We start from the raw sequence: 15939 nt of genomic DNA on the forward strand, positions 1-15939 counted from the left end.
TGACTTAACCCCTGAATACGATGACTTAACCCCTGAATACGATTTAACCCCTACGATGACTTACCCCCTGAATACGATGACTTAACCCCCTGAATACGATGACTTAACCCCTAAATACGATGACTTACCCCCTGAATACGATGACTTACCCCCCTGAATACGATGACTTAACCCCCTGAATACGATGACTTGGTTAAGATAAGAGTTTCAGTGTAATTCTTTTCCTGTGTTTTAGCTTTGAGTTAATCAGTTATGAAGGTTTCAATACCGTCAGATACCAGCAACTCTCATTGTAAGAACCTTTGAAAATCTGGACCCAAAGCCAACAACTTTGTGCCGTAACTTATATGAGCCAATTTGGGGAGTTCTCACATCTCCACTAAGGGGGAAAAGTTAACGTGTGAATCTTTGAGAAATCGAGATCTAGCCAGAGATTCTCATAAGCTCTTGCAATGAAGTTTCCTCTTACACGTATTAGTCGCTACGCTTATAACCGGCTGACACGGGGGAGAGTAACAAATAAAATGACATTAAAATTATACTTTACGTAACCTTGAAATGTTTACTTGGCCCCAGGTGTCTGTCCAGCCTCCACAGGTATACAAGGTTTAACAACGTCTTAAAAGGCGAAATGGGTGCAGGAGAGCCCTCAGTACCAGCTGTTGGGGTTACGAGCCTTCGTCAGTAAACAATTCTAAAACCACCTTAAACTTACACAGCTTCTATAAACAGAATGTGTGGGTGCGTCGTGTTGCTGGGTTCAGGTAAACAATCTTGTGGAGGATGAAACAGTAAAAACAAATCACTTACATAACCGGATCAGTACCTACAGAGTCCTGGAGGCGTAACATTATAGGTCCTTGTCAATAAACTAGCACACACACCCTACCTGCGGCGGAGAACGGTTATAGGGGAACAAGAGCCCTCCACTAGCCGTACAAGGAGTGTTGATGGGGTACTCACCTGAAATAGATTAGCTGTAAGTTCCTGGAGCTCGCTTTCAACCTCGTCCCGTATCTTGGATAACCGTTCCACCTCGTCCTCCTTGTGTTTGAGTTCGTCCTTCACCTTTTCCAGCTCCTCCTCCACGTCTTCAAGCCTCGACGGCGCCGTTCCGTTGATTCCCTCACACGACCCGTTCAAAGAGTGTCCGTTCACTTCAACCACTTTCGCGGGCGAGTCCGTAGAAGAGGAGGCCGACGAAGATGAAGAAGAGGAGGCGGAGGAAGAAGAGGAGGACGAAGAGGAAGTGGAGGACGCATGTGACCTGGCGGAGATGCTGGATATAGACTTGGTTGGGGATGAGGCTGGGGTCACTGAGATCTTTGAGGCGTCATGACCATTACTGACCCCGGACTCCTGCAGGCGGAACTGTACGTCTTTGAGAGACAAGGTGTCCACGGGGCCTTCTTCACTAGAGCCGTTCTGGCCCTGCTCAGCTTTACTCAGGTACCCGGTACCATTCTGCAGCGCCTCAGCGTACGCCTCCAGGTCCAGATTAGCTGCATCGAGGAGCAGGCGAGAATTAGGCGCATCCAGGAGAAGCCGCGGGGAGTAGGGCTCCACGATATGCCCGTCGGAGGTGAGTCCCCTAGAGGCCATGACGTGGCATTTGAGGGCCGTCACCTTGGCCCTTACGTCATGCCGCCAACCATCCATCTCGGAGACCTGGGTGTTGTCCTCCTGGGGCGGCCGCGACCCCATCAACCCCGCCGACGATGATACCGCCACACTCATCACGTTCACTCCGTCGCACTGCCCATCTGAAACAACAAAGACCGGTTAGTCCTTCCTCGCCTCCACCACACCGCACTACACCCCGCCTTACACTTTAATGGTACACCCTAGTACTTACCTACACACTCACAATATTACACTTACCCTCCACAACACCCACCAGCTGGTCTTGCCTAGACACCTCACTATTTTTCAAAATATAGCGTTGATAACAAGTATGATATGCCAACACCCCCACCATCCCCAAGGCCCCACACAGCAGCAGCAGCCATTACACAACTAACGCCTCACCACACTTTCCTCCACAACCTCGCAGTAACCACAACAAAAATAACCCTCTCCCCACTTCCTCACATTATCAACTGGGAAATGGTTACGTTGGAGCATAACATAACATCCTGAAACTACCATACCCTTTTGTTTTGCTTAAGACAAACAGTGAACCTTGCCAAGAAAGAGCAGAATTTTCATGTTATAATTCTTAAAATACTTCGACTTGGCCATAAAATTAAACTCGAGTGAACATTTGAACACTGAAGAAATGTTTCAGCGATACGACTAACCCCATACCCCCATGTGTTCAACTTGCCAATAACACAATACAAAACTTTAATCTGTAACCAAGGAGAAAAATTCAGAAGGTCATCACAATATTTACAAAAAGTTGGCTAAGAACAAAGTCGTCTCCTTTACAGGGGCCCCGGGGTGTTTACTCAGGGCGCTCCGTGTTGATATAACCAGCTAAGACATGGCAACTCAAGACCTTCCTCTCCCCTCATCAAAACATGGCAACACAAGACCTCCCCTCATCAAAACATGGCAACACAAGACCTCCCCTCACCAAAACATGGCAACTCAAAACCTCCCCTCACCAAAACACGGCAACACAAGACCTACCCTCACCAAAACATGGCAACACAAGACCTCCCCTCATCAAAACATGGCAACACAAGACCTCCCCTCATCAAAACACGGCAACACAAGACCTCCCCTCACCAAAACACGGCAACACAAGACCTCCCCTCACCAAAACAATGTCACATTAGCATCACAACCTTACGCGTTAACTCTCCTTCGCGTCATGCAACACTTACGACCAATTCAAGACAAGAGAGAGAGAGTCGATTCATCACCACAACAACTATGTTTCCCGTCATTATATCTGTGTGTGTGTCTCAGGTATACAAGGGCGAGCACAGGTAGTAGGGTAGGTATACAAGGACGAGCACAGGTAGTAGGGTAGGTATACAAGGACTAGCACAGGTAGTAGGGTAGGTATACAAGGACTAGCACAGGTAGTAGGGTAGGTATACAAGGACTAGCACAGGTAGTAGGGTAGGTATACAAGGACTAGCACAGGTAGTAGGGTAGGTATACAAGGACTAGCACAGGTAGTAGGGTAGGTATACAAGGACGAGCACAGGTAGTAGGGTAGGTATACAAGGACGAGCACAGGTAGTAGGGTAGGTATACAAGGACTAGCACAGGTAGTAGGGTAGGTATAGGGCGAGCACAGGTAGTAGGGTAGGTATACAAGGACGAGCACAGGTAGTAGGGTAGGTATACAAGGACTAGCACAGGTAGTAGGGTAGGTATACAAGGACTAGCACAGGTAGTAGGGTAGGTATACAAGGACTAGCACAGGTAGTAGGGTAGGTATACAAGGACTAGCACAGGTAGTAGGGTAGGTATACAAGGACTAGCACAGGTAGTAGGGTAGGTATACAAGGACGAGCACAGGTAGTAGGGTAGGTATACAAGGACGAGCACAGGTAGTAGGGTAGGTATACAAGGACTAGCACAGGTAGTAGGGTAGGTATAGTTATTTCTGGTGTTTTAATGAAGTTAGAATTCTTAGATCAACCACAAGATTAGCCACCCCAGCTTATTTCACCTGAAGCTTAGACACTCCCAGCTTATTTGACCTGAAGATTAGACACTCCAGCTTATTTCACCTAAAGCTTAGACACTCCCAGCTTATTTCACCTAAGGCTTAGACACTCCCAGCTTATTTCACCACAAGATTAGACACCCCAGCTTATTTCACCTGAAGCTTAACCAACCTAACACCTCACCCTAAGGCAGTGGTTAATCATCAGGTGAAATAAGCTGGGGTGTCTAATCTCGTGGTGAAATAAGCTAAACGTCGCATTACCAACACAAAGCTAACTGGAAAGGGGGTAAAATAGTTTGTTTCTTTTTATATACATTATAAATATACCAATTAATTATTAGTTCAGTAAGATGTACACAAACACAGTCCCAACGTTGCCTCACTGATTAAGGGTTTGTGGTTACGTAGAGTTTTGCGACATCTCTACAACACAACTATTTGCTACTTAAAAAACGATAATATATTGTAAGAAAAATAAGATAATTCATAAAAAAAAATAAAGAAATATATAAAAGAACAGCTGTGTGATGACGTGATAAGAATATTAAACTTTATTCTTATCTTTAAAACAAGTGTGTGTGTGTGTGTGTGTGTGTGTGTGTGTGAGTGTGTGTGTGTGTGTGTGTGTGTGTGTGTATGTGTGTGTGTGTATGTGTGTGTGTGTGTGTGTGTGTGTGTGTGTGAGTGTGTGTGTGTGTGTGTGTGTGTGTGTGTGTGTGTGTGTGTGTGTGTGTGTGTGTGTGTGAGTGTGTGTGTGTGTGTGTGTGTGTGAGTGTGTGTGTGTGTGTGTGTGTATGTGTGTGTGTGTGTTATTTCACAATGTTGCAGTAAGAGCCCCTCAAGTCCACACAGGATGAGATGCGATTACCAGAGGAGGGAGAGTAGGGGGGAGGGAGGGAGGAGGAGAGGGGGGAAGGGAGGGGGGAAGGAGGAGAGAGAGGGGAGGGAGAGAGAGGGGGAGGGAGGGAGAGAGGGAGGGAGGGAGAGAGGGAGTGAGGAGAGGGAGGGGGAGAGGAGGGGAGAGAGGGGAGGGGCAGAGAGGGGAGGAGGAGAAGGAGAGGGGAGGAGGGAGAGGGAGGAGAGGGAGGGGCCTACAGTCACAGCACAGTACTGAGTTACCACTGCAGCAAGACTTCATTTAACGGACTATTATAAAGATGAAAGTCCGTTATATCGAGGGTCCGTTAGATGTGAAACCCCCGTCTAATGAACCATATTGAGATGAAAGTCCGTTATATCGAGGGTCCGTTAGATGTGAAACCCCCGTCTAATGAACCATATTGAGATGAAAGTCCGTTATACCGAGGGTCCGTTAGATGTGAAACCCCCGTCTAGTGAACAATATTGAGATGAAAGTCCGTTATATCGAGGGTCCGTTATATGTAAAACCCTGATCTAATAGAGAGAGAAGTCCGTTATATGGAGGTTTACTGTCAGAGGAGCCGCGGGGTTAAATTCTGCTTCTTCAGCTGCTGGTTAGTGCATCATCGCCAGAGCCTCAGCCATACCACGCTGACCCTCTCTCTACCTCCCTCTCAACCCTCTCTCTCTACCTCCCTCTCAACCCTCTCCCTTTACCTCCCTCCCAACCCTCTCTCTTTACCTCCCTCTCAACCCTCTCCCTTTACCTCCCTCCCAACCCTCTCCCTTTACCTCCCTCTCAACCCTCTCCCATTACCCCCTCTCAACGCTCTCCCTTTACCTCCCTCTCAACCCTCTCCCTTTACCTCCCTCTCAACCCTCTCTCTTGAGTATTATGAATTACCTCAGTTAGTTCGTCAGGGTGGGGTGGGGTGGGGTGGGGTGGGGCGGGGTGGGGGGAGGCAGTAAATGTAAGAGTTGTGTCCGGCTTTGAAAACTTAATTCAGGAATCAAGTAAACATTAAGACATCTAAGATTATTTTACGCTGGTTAGGTTAGGTTAGATTAGGTTAAGCTGAGTAGAGTTACGTTAGGTCAGGTCACTTTAGGTTAGATTGAGTTAAGTTGAGTAAAGTTAGGTTAAGTCAGGTCAGGTTAGGTTAGGTTGAGCTGAGTAGAGTTACGTTAGGTCAGGTCACTTTAGGTTAGATTGAGTTAAGTTGAGTAAAGTTAGGTTAAGTCAGGTCAGGTTAGGTTACGTTAGGTCATTGAGGTAAGTTTAGTTGGCTTTTAGATGACGTTCCCCTCCAGAAAAAAAATCGTCTTCTTTCAGCAGAGATATTGTCTGTGTACTGAGACACAGGGTACTGTCCCACGCCCCGTCAGGAGAGGCAGGATGGTGGGTACAGAGGTAGCCTGCCGCCATCAACACCACAGGAGTCACCCACTACAACACCCTGCCATAGCGGTTTCCTTGATTGCGCATCACTTGAAGATTAGAGACCCCAGCTTATTTCACCTGATGATTAGACACCTTAAAGTTAACCTAACCTAACCCACACACAACACCTTGACTGCGCATCACTTGAAGATTAGACACCCCAGCTTATTTCACCTGATGATTAGACACCTTAAAGTTAACTTAACCTAACCTAAAGTTAACCTAACCTCACCACAGTAGAAGTATGGCTAATCTTCAGGTTAAATAAGCTGGGGGTGCCTAATCTCCATGCCTAAATTTTTCTTTAAGTTACATATTGAATAAACATACCCTAATGAACGGTGCTTTATTGACCTTGGTACTTGAATAATCTATAACAAACATAACAAGTAACACATACACACAACATACATATACAAACACAAAAAACAACCACACAAAAACACACACACACGAAATTTACGGTAAATAACTTTATAAAACAGTGTTAGGTGACAGCGCACTTCTTCGACAGTGAAACAAAAACAAGTTCCACGTCTTGTCTCGCCTTAATATATCAAACACAAGCGGTGGATGATGCAATGTACAGCTACACCCATCCCTCCTTCACCACCACCACATGACACTATACACCTTCACCACATCATAAACACATACCACACTATACCATAAACACACCCTACACCATCCCACACACTACATAATACCCGTCACACTACATAATACCCGTCACACTAACATCAACATCCGCACCTATGTTTACTTCCGTCTTCAACTCACTACAGGACCTTATTTTCCTAAACATTTATTTGGGTTAACACTATACAGTTTGATCAATGATTCCTTCTATATATATTATGTTTAAACAGTTAAAACATACACAGCCGAGTCTGAGTAAATACAAAATTTTCTCCTTCAGTGAGTTATTGAGTGTGTGTGTGTTGTAGTGGGTGAGTGTTGAGTGTGTGTGAGTGGGTGAGTGTTGTAGTGGGTGAGTGATTGAGTGTGTGTGTGTGTGTGTAGTAATTAGTGATTAGTGTGTGTGTGTGTGTTGTAGTGGGTGAGTGTTGAGTGTGTGTGTGTGTGTTGTAATGGGTGAGTGATTGAGTGTGTGTGTGTGAGTGGGTGAGTGATTGAGAGTGGGTGAGTGACTGAGTGTGTGAGAGTGGGTGAGTGATTGAGTGTGTGAGAGTGGGTGAGTGATTGAGTGTGTGAGAGTGGGTGAGTGATTGAGTGTGTGTGAGTGGGTGAGTGATTGAGTGTGTGTGAGTGATTGAACGTGTACGTCTGTGTGGTTTAGTGGGTGAGTGATTGAGGGTGTATATATGTGTGTGTTTGAGTGGGTGATTGATTGAGTGAGTGAGTGGTTGAGTGACATTCAATTCCTGGCAGAGTGAGTGACGCGTGGAGCATCAGGCTGGAGGGAGTAACGAGTATATTGTGTAATATTAATTAAAGGAATAATGTATCTGAGTTATGAGGTGTCCGGCAATAGACACGGCTACCAGAGAGCTGTTGTGTTGGGTGTAGGGTGGTGTAGTGCAGTGTAGGGTGGTGTAGTGCAGTGTCGGGGTGTACTGTGTTGTGTAGGCGGTCCAAAGTTGATGGCATTTCTGAGCAATGACTTACCCTCAACGATTTATGTGTACACACACACACTAGCCCTCAACGGTTTATGCATACACACACACACACACACACACTAGCCCTCAACGGTTTATGTATACACACACACACACACACATAGCCTCAATGTCACATACATGCGCACATACAAACACAGTCTAGCCCTCAACGGTACACACACAAACCTGTTTTGTTTCACGGCCAGCCACCTCCACTACTCACAGCTAGTTATGAGCCAACCACCTCAATGTCTAGCTCGAGTCAAGAAAAAAATATTCTATAACGGGAGAAATCATTAATGTTTTGACGACAGCAACAATGAATAGCACTTAAACAATGATGATGATAATGATGACAATGATGATGATAATGATGACAATGACGATGATAATGATACACTCTCACCAACAAAAACAAATGTCCCAGAGTGTCAATAAACCGACGACTTTAGCCAAGTAAAAATACACTACTACTTGCCCCCTGCAGCCAACAATGCGCTCTCTCTCTCTCTCTCTCTCTCTCTCTCTCTCTCTTCTTCCCCCGTTCTCCTTCCCACCCCCCACAACATTCCTCTCTCCCACCTCACTCACACACGTTTTCACCTTAGTATAGCGGATGAATGACGTCAAACGGAGAAAGGAAAGTTCGGCAACCTCCGTGCTATAAGAGTACAATTGTTTCAGAGAGAGAGAGAGAGAGAATTATGACTGTCTAAAACTTTCCATAACACCAAAATCTGTCTATATGCACTGAATAACTAGCTACCTGAAGATCCTGTACACATAATGAGTCAATGTAAACTGCACTGTCTATACACATAACTTAGCAATGTAAATTTATATGACGATCTTGCTGTAATAACATATCTATAATATATCCATTGCCATAAGCCCTTGGTGATCAGAGACTGGGAAGGCGGGATACTCACCCTGCTGGAAACGTGAAATGACCCAGCCCAAGGTGGTGTGTGTGTGTGTGTGGCAGGTAAAATATGTATGTATGTATGTATGCTTTGTTCTTACATCCAGTCTAGTTCACACACCCTAAGACCCTCAGCCACACACCCTAAGGCCCTCAGCCACACACCCTAAGGCCCTTACCCACACACCCTAAGGCCCTTACCCACACACCCTGAGGCCCTCAGCCACACACCCTAAGGCCTCAACCCCACACACCCTAAGGCCCTCACCACACACACCCCTAAGGCCCTCAGCCACACACACCCTAAGGCCCTTTACCCCACACACCCTAAGGCCCTCACACACACACACCCTAAGGCCCTCAGCCCCACACACACCCTAAGGCCCTCACCCCACACACCCTGGGGCCTCAGCCCACACACCCTGAGGCCCTCACCCACCCACACACCCTAAAGGCCTCACCCCACACACCCTAAGCCCCTCACCCACACACCCCTAAGGCCCTCACCCTGGGAATAAAAACAACTATCTGCAAAGTAATTTCTCGCTTCCTTCTCTCCCATGGTCAACGACGCGCCATCTTCAGTGTACCATGATGTAGCTGTACCATGATGTAGTTGTACCATGATGTAGCAGCACCATGATGTAGCAGTACCATGATGTAGCTGCACCATGATGTAGCAGTACCATGATGTAGCAGCACCATGATGTAGCAGTACCATGATGTAGCTGCACCATGATGTAGCAGTACCATGATGTAGCTGCACCATGATGTAGCTGCCAGTATATGATACCATGATGTAGCTGCACCATGATGTAGCTGCACCATGATGTAGCTGCACCATGATGTGCTGCACCATAATGTAACAGTACCATGATGTAGCAGTCCCATAATGTAACGGTACCATGATGTAACTGCACCGCCTATGCTCTCAAGGTCGTTGTAGGGAGTGATTCTCAGGCACCACACACCACCATTAATACCATGATTCCTACCTGTACAAAGACTCCCGTACAGACAGACAGACACAGTTTCCAAGCTGGGGTGTCTAATCTGCAGGTGAAATAAACTAGGGTGTCTAATCTGCAGGTGAAATAAACTAGGGTGTCTAATCTGCAGGTGAAATAAACTAGGGTGTTTAATCTGCAGGTGAAATAAACTAGGGTGTCTAATCTGCAGGTGAAATAAACTAGGGTGTCTAATCTACAGGTGAAATAAACTAGGGTGTCTAATCTGCAGGTAAAATAAACTAGAGGTGTCTAATTCTGCAGGTGAAATAAACTAGAGTTCTAATCTCAATAAACTAGGTGTCTAATCTGCAAGGTGAAATAAACTAGGGTGTGTCTAATCTGCAGTGAAATAAACAAAGTGTACAATCTGCAGGTGAAATAAACTAGGGTGTCTAATCTGCAGGTGAAATAAACTAGGGTGTCTAATCTGCAGGTGAAATAAACTAGGGTGTCTAATCTGCAGGTGAAATAAACTAGGGTGTCTAATCTGCAGGTGAAATAAACTAGGGTGTCTAATTCCAGGTGAAATAAACTAGGTGTCTAATCTGCAGGTGAAATAAACTAGGTGTTTAATCTCCAGGTGAAATAAACTGGGTGTTTAATCTGCAGGTGAAATAAACTAGGGTGTCTAATCTAGGTGAAATAAACTAGGGTGTCTAATCTGCAGGTGAATAAACTCGAGTGTCTAATTCCAGGTGAAATAAACTAGGTGTCTAATCTGCAGGTGAAATAAACTAGGTGTCTAATCTGCAGGTGAAATAAACTGTGTCAATCTGCAGGTGAAATAAACTAGGGTGTCTAATCTGCAGGTGAAATAAACTAGGTGTCTAATTCCGTGAAATAAACTAGGGTGTCTAATCTGCAGGTGAAATAAACTAGAGTGTTCAATCTGCAGGTGAAATAAACTAGGGTGTCTAATCTGCAGAAATAAACTAGGTGTCTAATCTGCAGGTGAAATAAACTAGGTGTCTAATCTGCAGGTGAAATAAACTAGGGTGTCTAATCTGCAGGTGAAATAAACTAGGGTGCTAATCTGCAGGTGAAATAAACTAGGTGTCTAATCTGCAGGTGAAATAAACTAGGTGTTTAATTGCGTGAAAAAACCAGGTGTCTAATCTGCAGGTGAAATAAACTAGGTGTCTAATTCCAGGTGAAATAAACTAGGTGTCTAATCTGCAGGTGAAATAAACTAGGGTGTCTAATCTCCAGGTGAAATAAACTAGGTGTTTAATCTGCAGGTGAAATAAACTAGGTGTCTAATCTGCAGGTGAAATAAACTAGGTGTTTAATCTCCAGGTGAAATAAACTAGGGTGTCTTAATCTGCAGGTGAAATAAACTAGGGTGTCTAATCTGCAGGTGAAATAAACTAGGTGTCTAATCTGCAGGTGAAATAAACTAGTGTCTAATCTGCAGAAAACTAGGTGTTTAATCTTCAGGTGAAATAAACTAGGGTGTCTAATCTGCAGGTGAAATAAACTAGGTGTCTAATCTGCAGGTGAAATAAACTAGGGTGTCTAATCTGCAGGTGAAATAAACTAGGGTGTTTAATCTTCAGGTGAAATAAACTAGGGTGTCTAATCTCCAGGTGAAATAAAATAGTGTCTAATCTTCAGTTGATACGTGGTGTTCCGCCTCACAACACCGACATGCACTATCAATCACGACAGCTGGCACTATAACGGTCCACTACTCACCATCAACGTACTGTGCATACTTTCACCTCACCATCTGTCTTGGAGTCTATGGTGTAATTCTATCTCATCATAACACCATCGTCATCACTATTACACTAACTGTCAACATGCGTCATCGTAAACACTGACTGACAGCCGCCCCATCACAACAGAAATTTCCCTACACCACGCAAAAATTTCCCCACCGCACACAAAAATTTCCCCACAACAGAAATTACCCCCAAAACCCTTATCTCGTCTACATTGCTAAACCCCCTATAGTATCTTCTGTTAAGTAACTGTTAAGAGATTACGGTGATAAGGTTGATACCATATTTACCCTCGACAGATAAACGTGTGCCCACATATGTTTAGTCTGATAGGAATTTAGGGTGAAACCTCGATATAACGGAATTTCTATCTCGATATAACGGAATGTCATCTCTATATAGTTCGTTAGATGGAGGTTTCACATTCAACAGAACCTCGATATAACGGACTTTCATCTCTATATAATCCGGTAGATGGAGGTTTCACATTCAACAGACCCTCGATATAACGGACTTTGATCTCCATACTCCGTTAAATAAAGGTTTTACCGTTATCCGTATATAAACAGAACCGCTAACAGGTGATGACTGAAGCCCTGATGGCGATTTACCAGTTAACTGTTACATCAAGGCGGACTGGTTAAATGGGCCCCAGTCTAAAGTGGGGCCCAGTTCCACGGGCCCCGATTCTCAAGGCTAGCTGGGGAGGGGGGTTATGTATCACCTGAAGATTAAGCACCCCAATTTATATCACCTGATAATTAAACACCTTGACACTACCTGGTGGGGTTAGGTTAGTGTTAGGGTGGTTAATATTAAGGTAAGGTTAACGTTAGGGTGGTTAATATTAAGGTAAGGTTAACGTTAGGGTGGTTAATATTAAGGTAAGGTTAACGTTAGGGTGATTAATATTAAGGTAAGGTTAACGTTAGAGTGGTTAATATTAAGGTAAGGTTAACGTTAGGGTGGTTAATATTAAGGTTAGGTTAACGTTAGGGTGATTAATATTAAGGTAAGGTTAACGTTAGGTGGTTAATATTAAGGGGTTAACGTTAGGGTGGTTAATATTAAGGTAAGGTTAACGTTAGGGTGATTAATATTAAGGTAAGGTTAACGTTAGGGTGGTTAATATTAAGGTTAAGTTAACGTTAGGGTGATTAATATTAAGGTAAGGTTAACGTTTGGGTGGTTAATATTAAGGTAAGGTTAACATTAGGGTGGTTAATGTTAATGTAAGGTTAACGTTAGGATAGTTAATATTAAGGTAAGGTTAACATTAGGGTGGTTAATGTTAATGTAAGGTTAACGTTAGGGTGGTTAATATTAAGGTTAGGTTAACGTTAGGTGGGTTAATATTAAGGTAAGGTTAACGTTAGGGTGATTAATATTAAGGTAAGGTTAACGTTAGGTGGTTATTAAGGTTAGGTTAACGTTAGGGTGGTTAATATTAAGGTGAAATAAGTTAGGTACGTAATCTTCAGATGGGCCAAATAAACTGAAAAAGATTTAAGACCAAAATTTACACAAACTGGAACTCTAGAACATTCCTCCCAACATAGACATATCATACACCATCCGAGACATAATGATACGTAATTACAGCACTATATATGGTCAACTTTCACTATTAAACAGCACTATACTTGTTATAAAGAACACACACTAGCACAGTTCGGGGTGGTAATTAACATCAGATCTGACGTAATCACAGCCTTTAATGTATACTAATATTAAAGGAATTTCCTATCATTATCTGTTATAAAAGAGATTCACCCAGACACAGGGTAGGATTTGCGTGTATGTACAACCCTGAACCCTCACTTACGAGTAGAGACCAGCCAGCCCACACCACCCCCTCCCAAGAACCAGTCGTGGACGCTTATGCTACAGCTCAACTAACACGGGTTATTCTGCTCTCATACTTAACATGGTGGTTTGAACCTCTAACACCGGGATTTAAATCCTCAAGAGGTTCAAGTCACCAGGAAAACTTTAAGCTTTGATCCCTCATCTGTAAGGAACCCCGGAATGCTTGAGTGTGTAGCCACGCTGGTCTCATGCTGGAAGTTGCCAAACACTAAGACACTATTTCCTGGTTAGTTTCACCGGGGTAACACCATTGATGACGGAGGAAAAGTGAGCCACGACGTGACTGAATAATGATGACTATTAATGAATGTTACAGCCCCGTGGTAGTAGTGTTCACCTTGGGGAGCCATCAGGATGTAGGGGCTAAACCAGTCATTCCTGCTGAGTTATGTACTGTGAGAGAAGGAGGTATCTTACCGGGACTGTGAGAGAAGGAGGATCTACTGGACTGTGAGAGAAGAGTATCTTACCGACTGTGAGAGAAGGAGATCACCGGGATGAAGAAGGAGTATCTTACCGACTGTGAGAGAAGGAAGTATCTTACCGACTGTGAGAGAAGGAAGTATCTACTGGGACTGTGAGAGAGAGAGAGAAGGAGTATCTTACCGGGACTGTGAGAGAAGGAAGTTCTTACCGGGACTGTGAGAGAAGGAAGTATCTTAGACTGGAGAAGGAAGATTACGGATTAGAAAGGAAATACCGGACTGTGAGAGAAGGAAGTATCTTTACTGGACTGTGAGAGAAGGAGTATCTTACCGACTGTGAGAGAAGGAAGTATCTTACCGGACTGTGGAGAAGGAAGTATCTTACGGACTGTGAGAGAAGGAAGTATCTTACCGGGACTGTGAGAGAAGGAAGTATCTTACCGGGACTGTGAGAGAAGGAAGTATCTTACCGGGACTTGAGAGAAGTATCTTAGGACGGAGAGAAGGAAGTATCTTACCGGGACTGTGAGAGAAGGAAGTATCTTACCGGGACTGTGAGAGAAGGAAGTATCTTACCGGGACTGTGAGAGAAGGAGCTACGGACAAAGAATACGGACGAGAGAAGGAAGTATCTTACCGGGACTGGAGAGAAGGAAGTATCTTACCGGACTGTGAGAGAAGGAAGTATCTACCGGGACTGGAGAGAAGGAAGTATCTTACGGACTGTGAGAGAAGGAAGTATCTTACCGGGAAACTGTGAGAGAGGAAGTATCTTACCGGGACTGTGAGAGAAGGAAGTATCTACCGGGACTGTGAGAGAAGGAAGTATCTTACCGACTGTGAGAGAAGGAGTATCTACCGGGACTGTGGAGAGAAGGAAGTATCTTACCGGGACTGTGAGAGAAGGAAGATTCACGGGACTGTGAGAGAAGGAAGTATCTTACCGACTAGAGAGAAGGAGTATCTTACCGGGACTGTGAGAGAAGGAAGTATCTACCGGGACTGTGAGAGAAGGAAGTATCTTACCGGGACTATGAGAGAAGGAAGTATCTACCGGGACTGTGAGAGAAGGAGGTATCTTACCGACTGTGAGAGAAGGAAGTATCTTACCGGGACTGTGAGAGAAGGAAGATCTTACCGGACTGTGAGAGAAGGAAGTATTTACCGGGACTGTGAGAGAAGGAAGTATCTTACCGGGATGAGAGAAGGAGGTATCTTACTGACGAAGGAAGTATCTTACCGGACTGTGAGAGAAGGAAGTATCTTACCGGGACTGTGAGAGAAGGAAGTATCTTACGGACTGTGAGAGAAGGAAGTATCTTACCGGGACTGTGAGAGAAGGAAGTATCTTACCGGGACTGTGAGAGAAGAAGTATCTTACCGGGACGAGAGAAGGAAGTATCTTCCGGGACTGTGAGAGAAGGAAGTATCTTACCGGGACTGTGAGAGAAAGGAAGTATCTTACCGGGACTGTGAGAGAAAAGTATCTTACCAGGACTGTGAGAGAAGGAAGTATCTTACCGGGACTGTGAGAGAAGGAAGTATCTTACCGGGACTGTGAGAGAAGAGTATCTTACCGGGACTGTGAGAGAAGGAAGTATCTTACCGGGACTGTGAGAGAAGGAAGTATCTTACCGGGACTGTGAGAGAAGGAAGTATCTTACCGGGACTGTGAGAGAAGGAAGTATCTTACCGGGACTGTGAAGAAGTATCTTACCGGGACTGTGAGAGGAAGTATCTTACCGGGACTGTGAGAGAAGGAAGTATCTTACCGGGACTGTGAGAGAAGGAAGTATCTTACCGGGACTGTGAGAGAAGGAAGCATGTTACCGGGACTGTGAGAGAAGGAAGTATCTTACCGGGACTTTGACACACACACATGTGAAGCCCATAAACAGTTGGCAGGCCTGTTAAACCTTGGAAAGGGGTCGCCATTGACACCATTCACAGTGTTGGGTTGTCAGGTGTATTATACTTCACCCAAAGCTGGCGAGATCCTCATCATCTCACTATATATTAACTAATAACTGACACAGGATCAGGTGAAGATTAGACACCCCAGTTTACTTCACTAACCTAGCGTAACCCGACTCTACCTCTCCCCTCCGGACAGCATTAGGGTGGCTGATGTTCAGATGACCCATTGTTTTATTACAAGTAAACAACAAGTGGTTTAACTAGAGAAGACAATTATTCTAATAGTCGTGCTCAAACCTCATGAAAATTCCAGCAAAACAACTCTCCCATCTACCAACACCTCAAGTTAGTGGCCCCGGACCTGCCTCTGGCCTCCCCATCCTTCCCCCACGACCACAGACTGGTTCAAAGGTCACCAGGAGAAAGGAGAGGAAGGCTCACCTGGCCAGAGCTAACTATGATTACCGCCTCCACTACACGTGAGGTCAAAGTCGACACACAGGTCACGTGTGCT

General features: G+C 44.8%; 1 protein-coding gene across 1 annotated transcript in view; it reads right to left on the reverse strand.

Moving 5' to 3' along the window:
• LOC121861063 (guanine nucleotide exchange factor for Rab-3A-like) overlaps positions 1 to 15939 on the reverse strand; it is a 111632-nt gene that overhangs the window by 78998 nt on the left and 16695 nt on the right. Inside the window, exon 2 of the mRNA XM_042358635.1 lies at positions 964 to 1763. Coding sequence (XP_042214569.1) covers positions 964 to 1737 — 774 coding nt within the window. The 5' untranslated portion in view covers positions 1738 to 1763. The remainder of the gene's footprint in view (positions 1 to 963; positions 1764 to 15939) is intronic.

Source organism: Homarus americanus, unplaced genomic scaffold, assembly GCF_018991925.1.
Source record: "Homarus americanus isolate GMGI-L3 unplaced genomic scaffold, GMGI_Hamer_2.0 scaffold8240, whole genome shotgun sequence".
Taxonomy (NCBI): Eukaryota; Metazoa; Arthropoda; class Malacostraca; order Decapoda; family Nephropidae; genus Homarus; species Homarus americanus.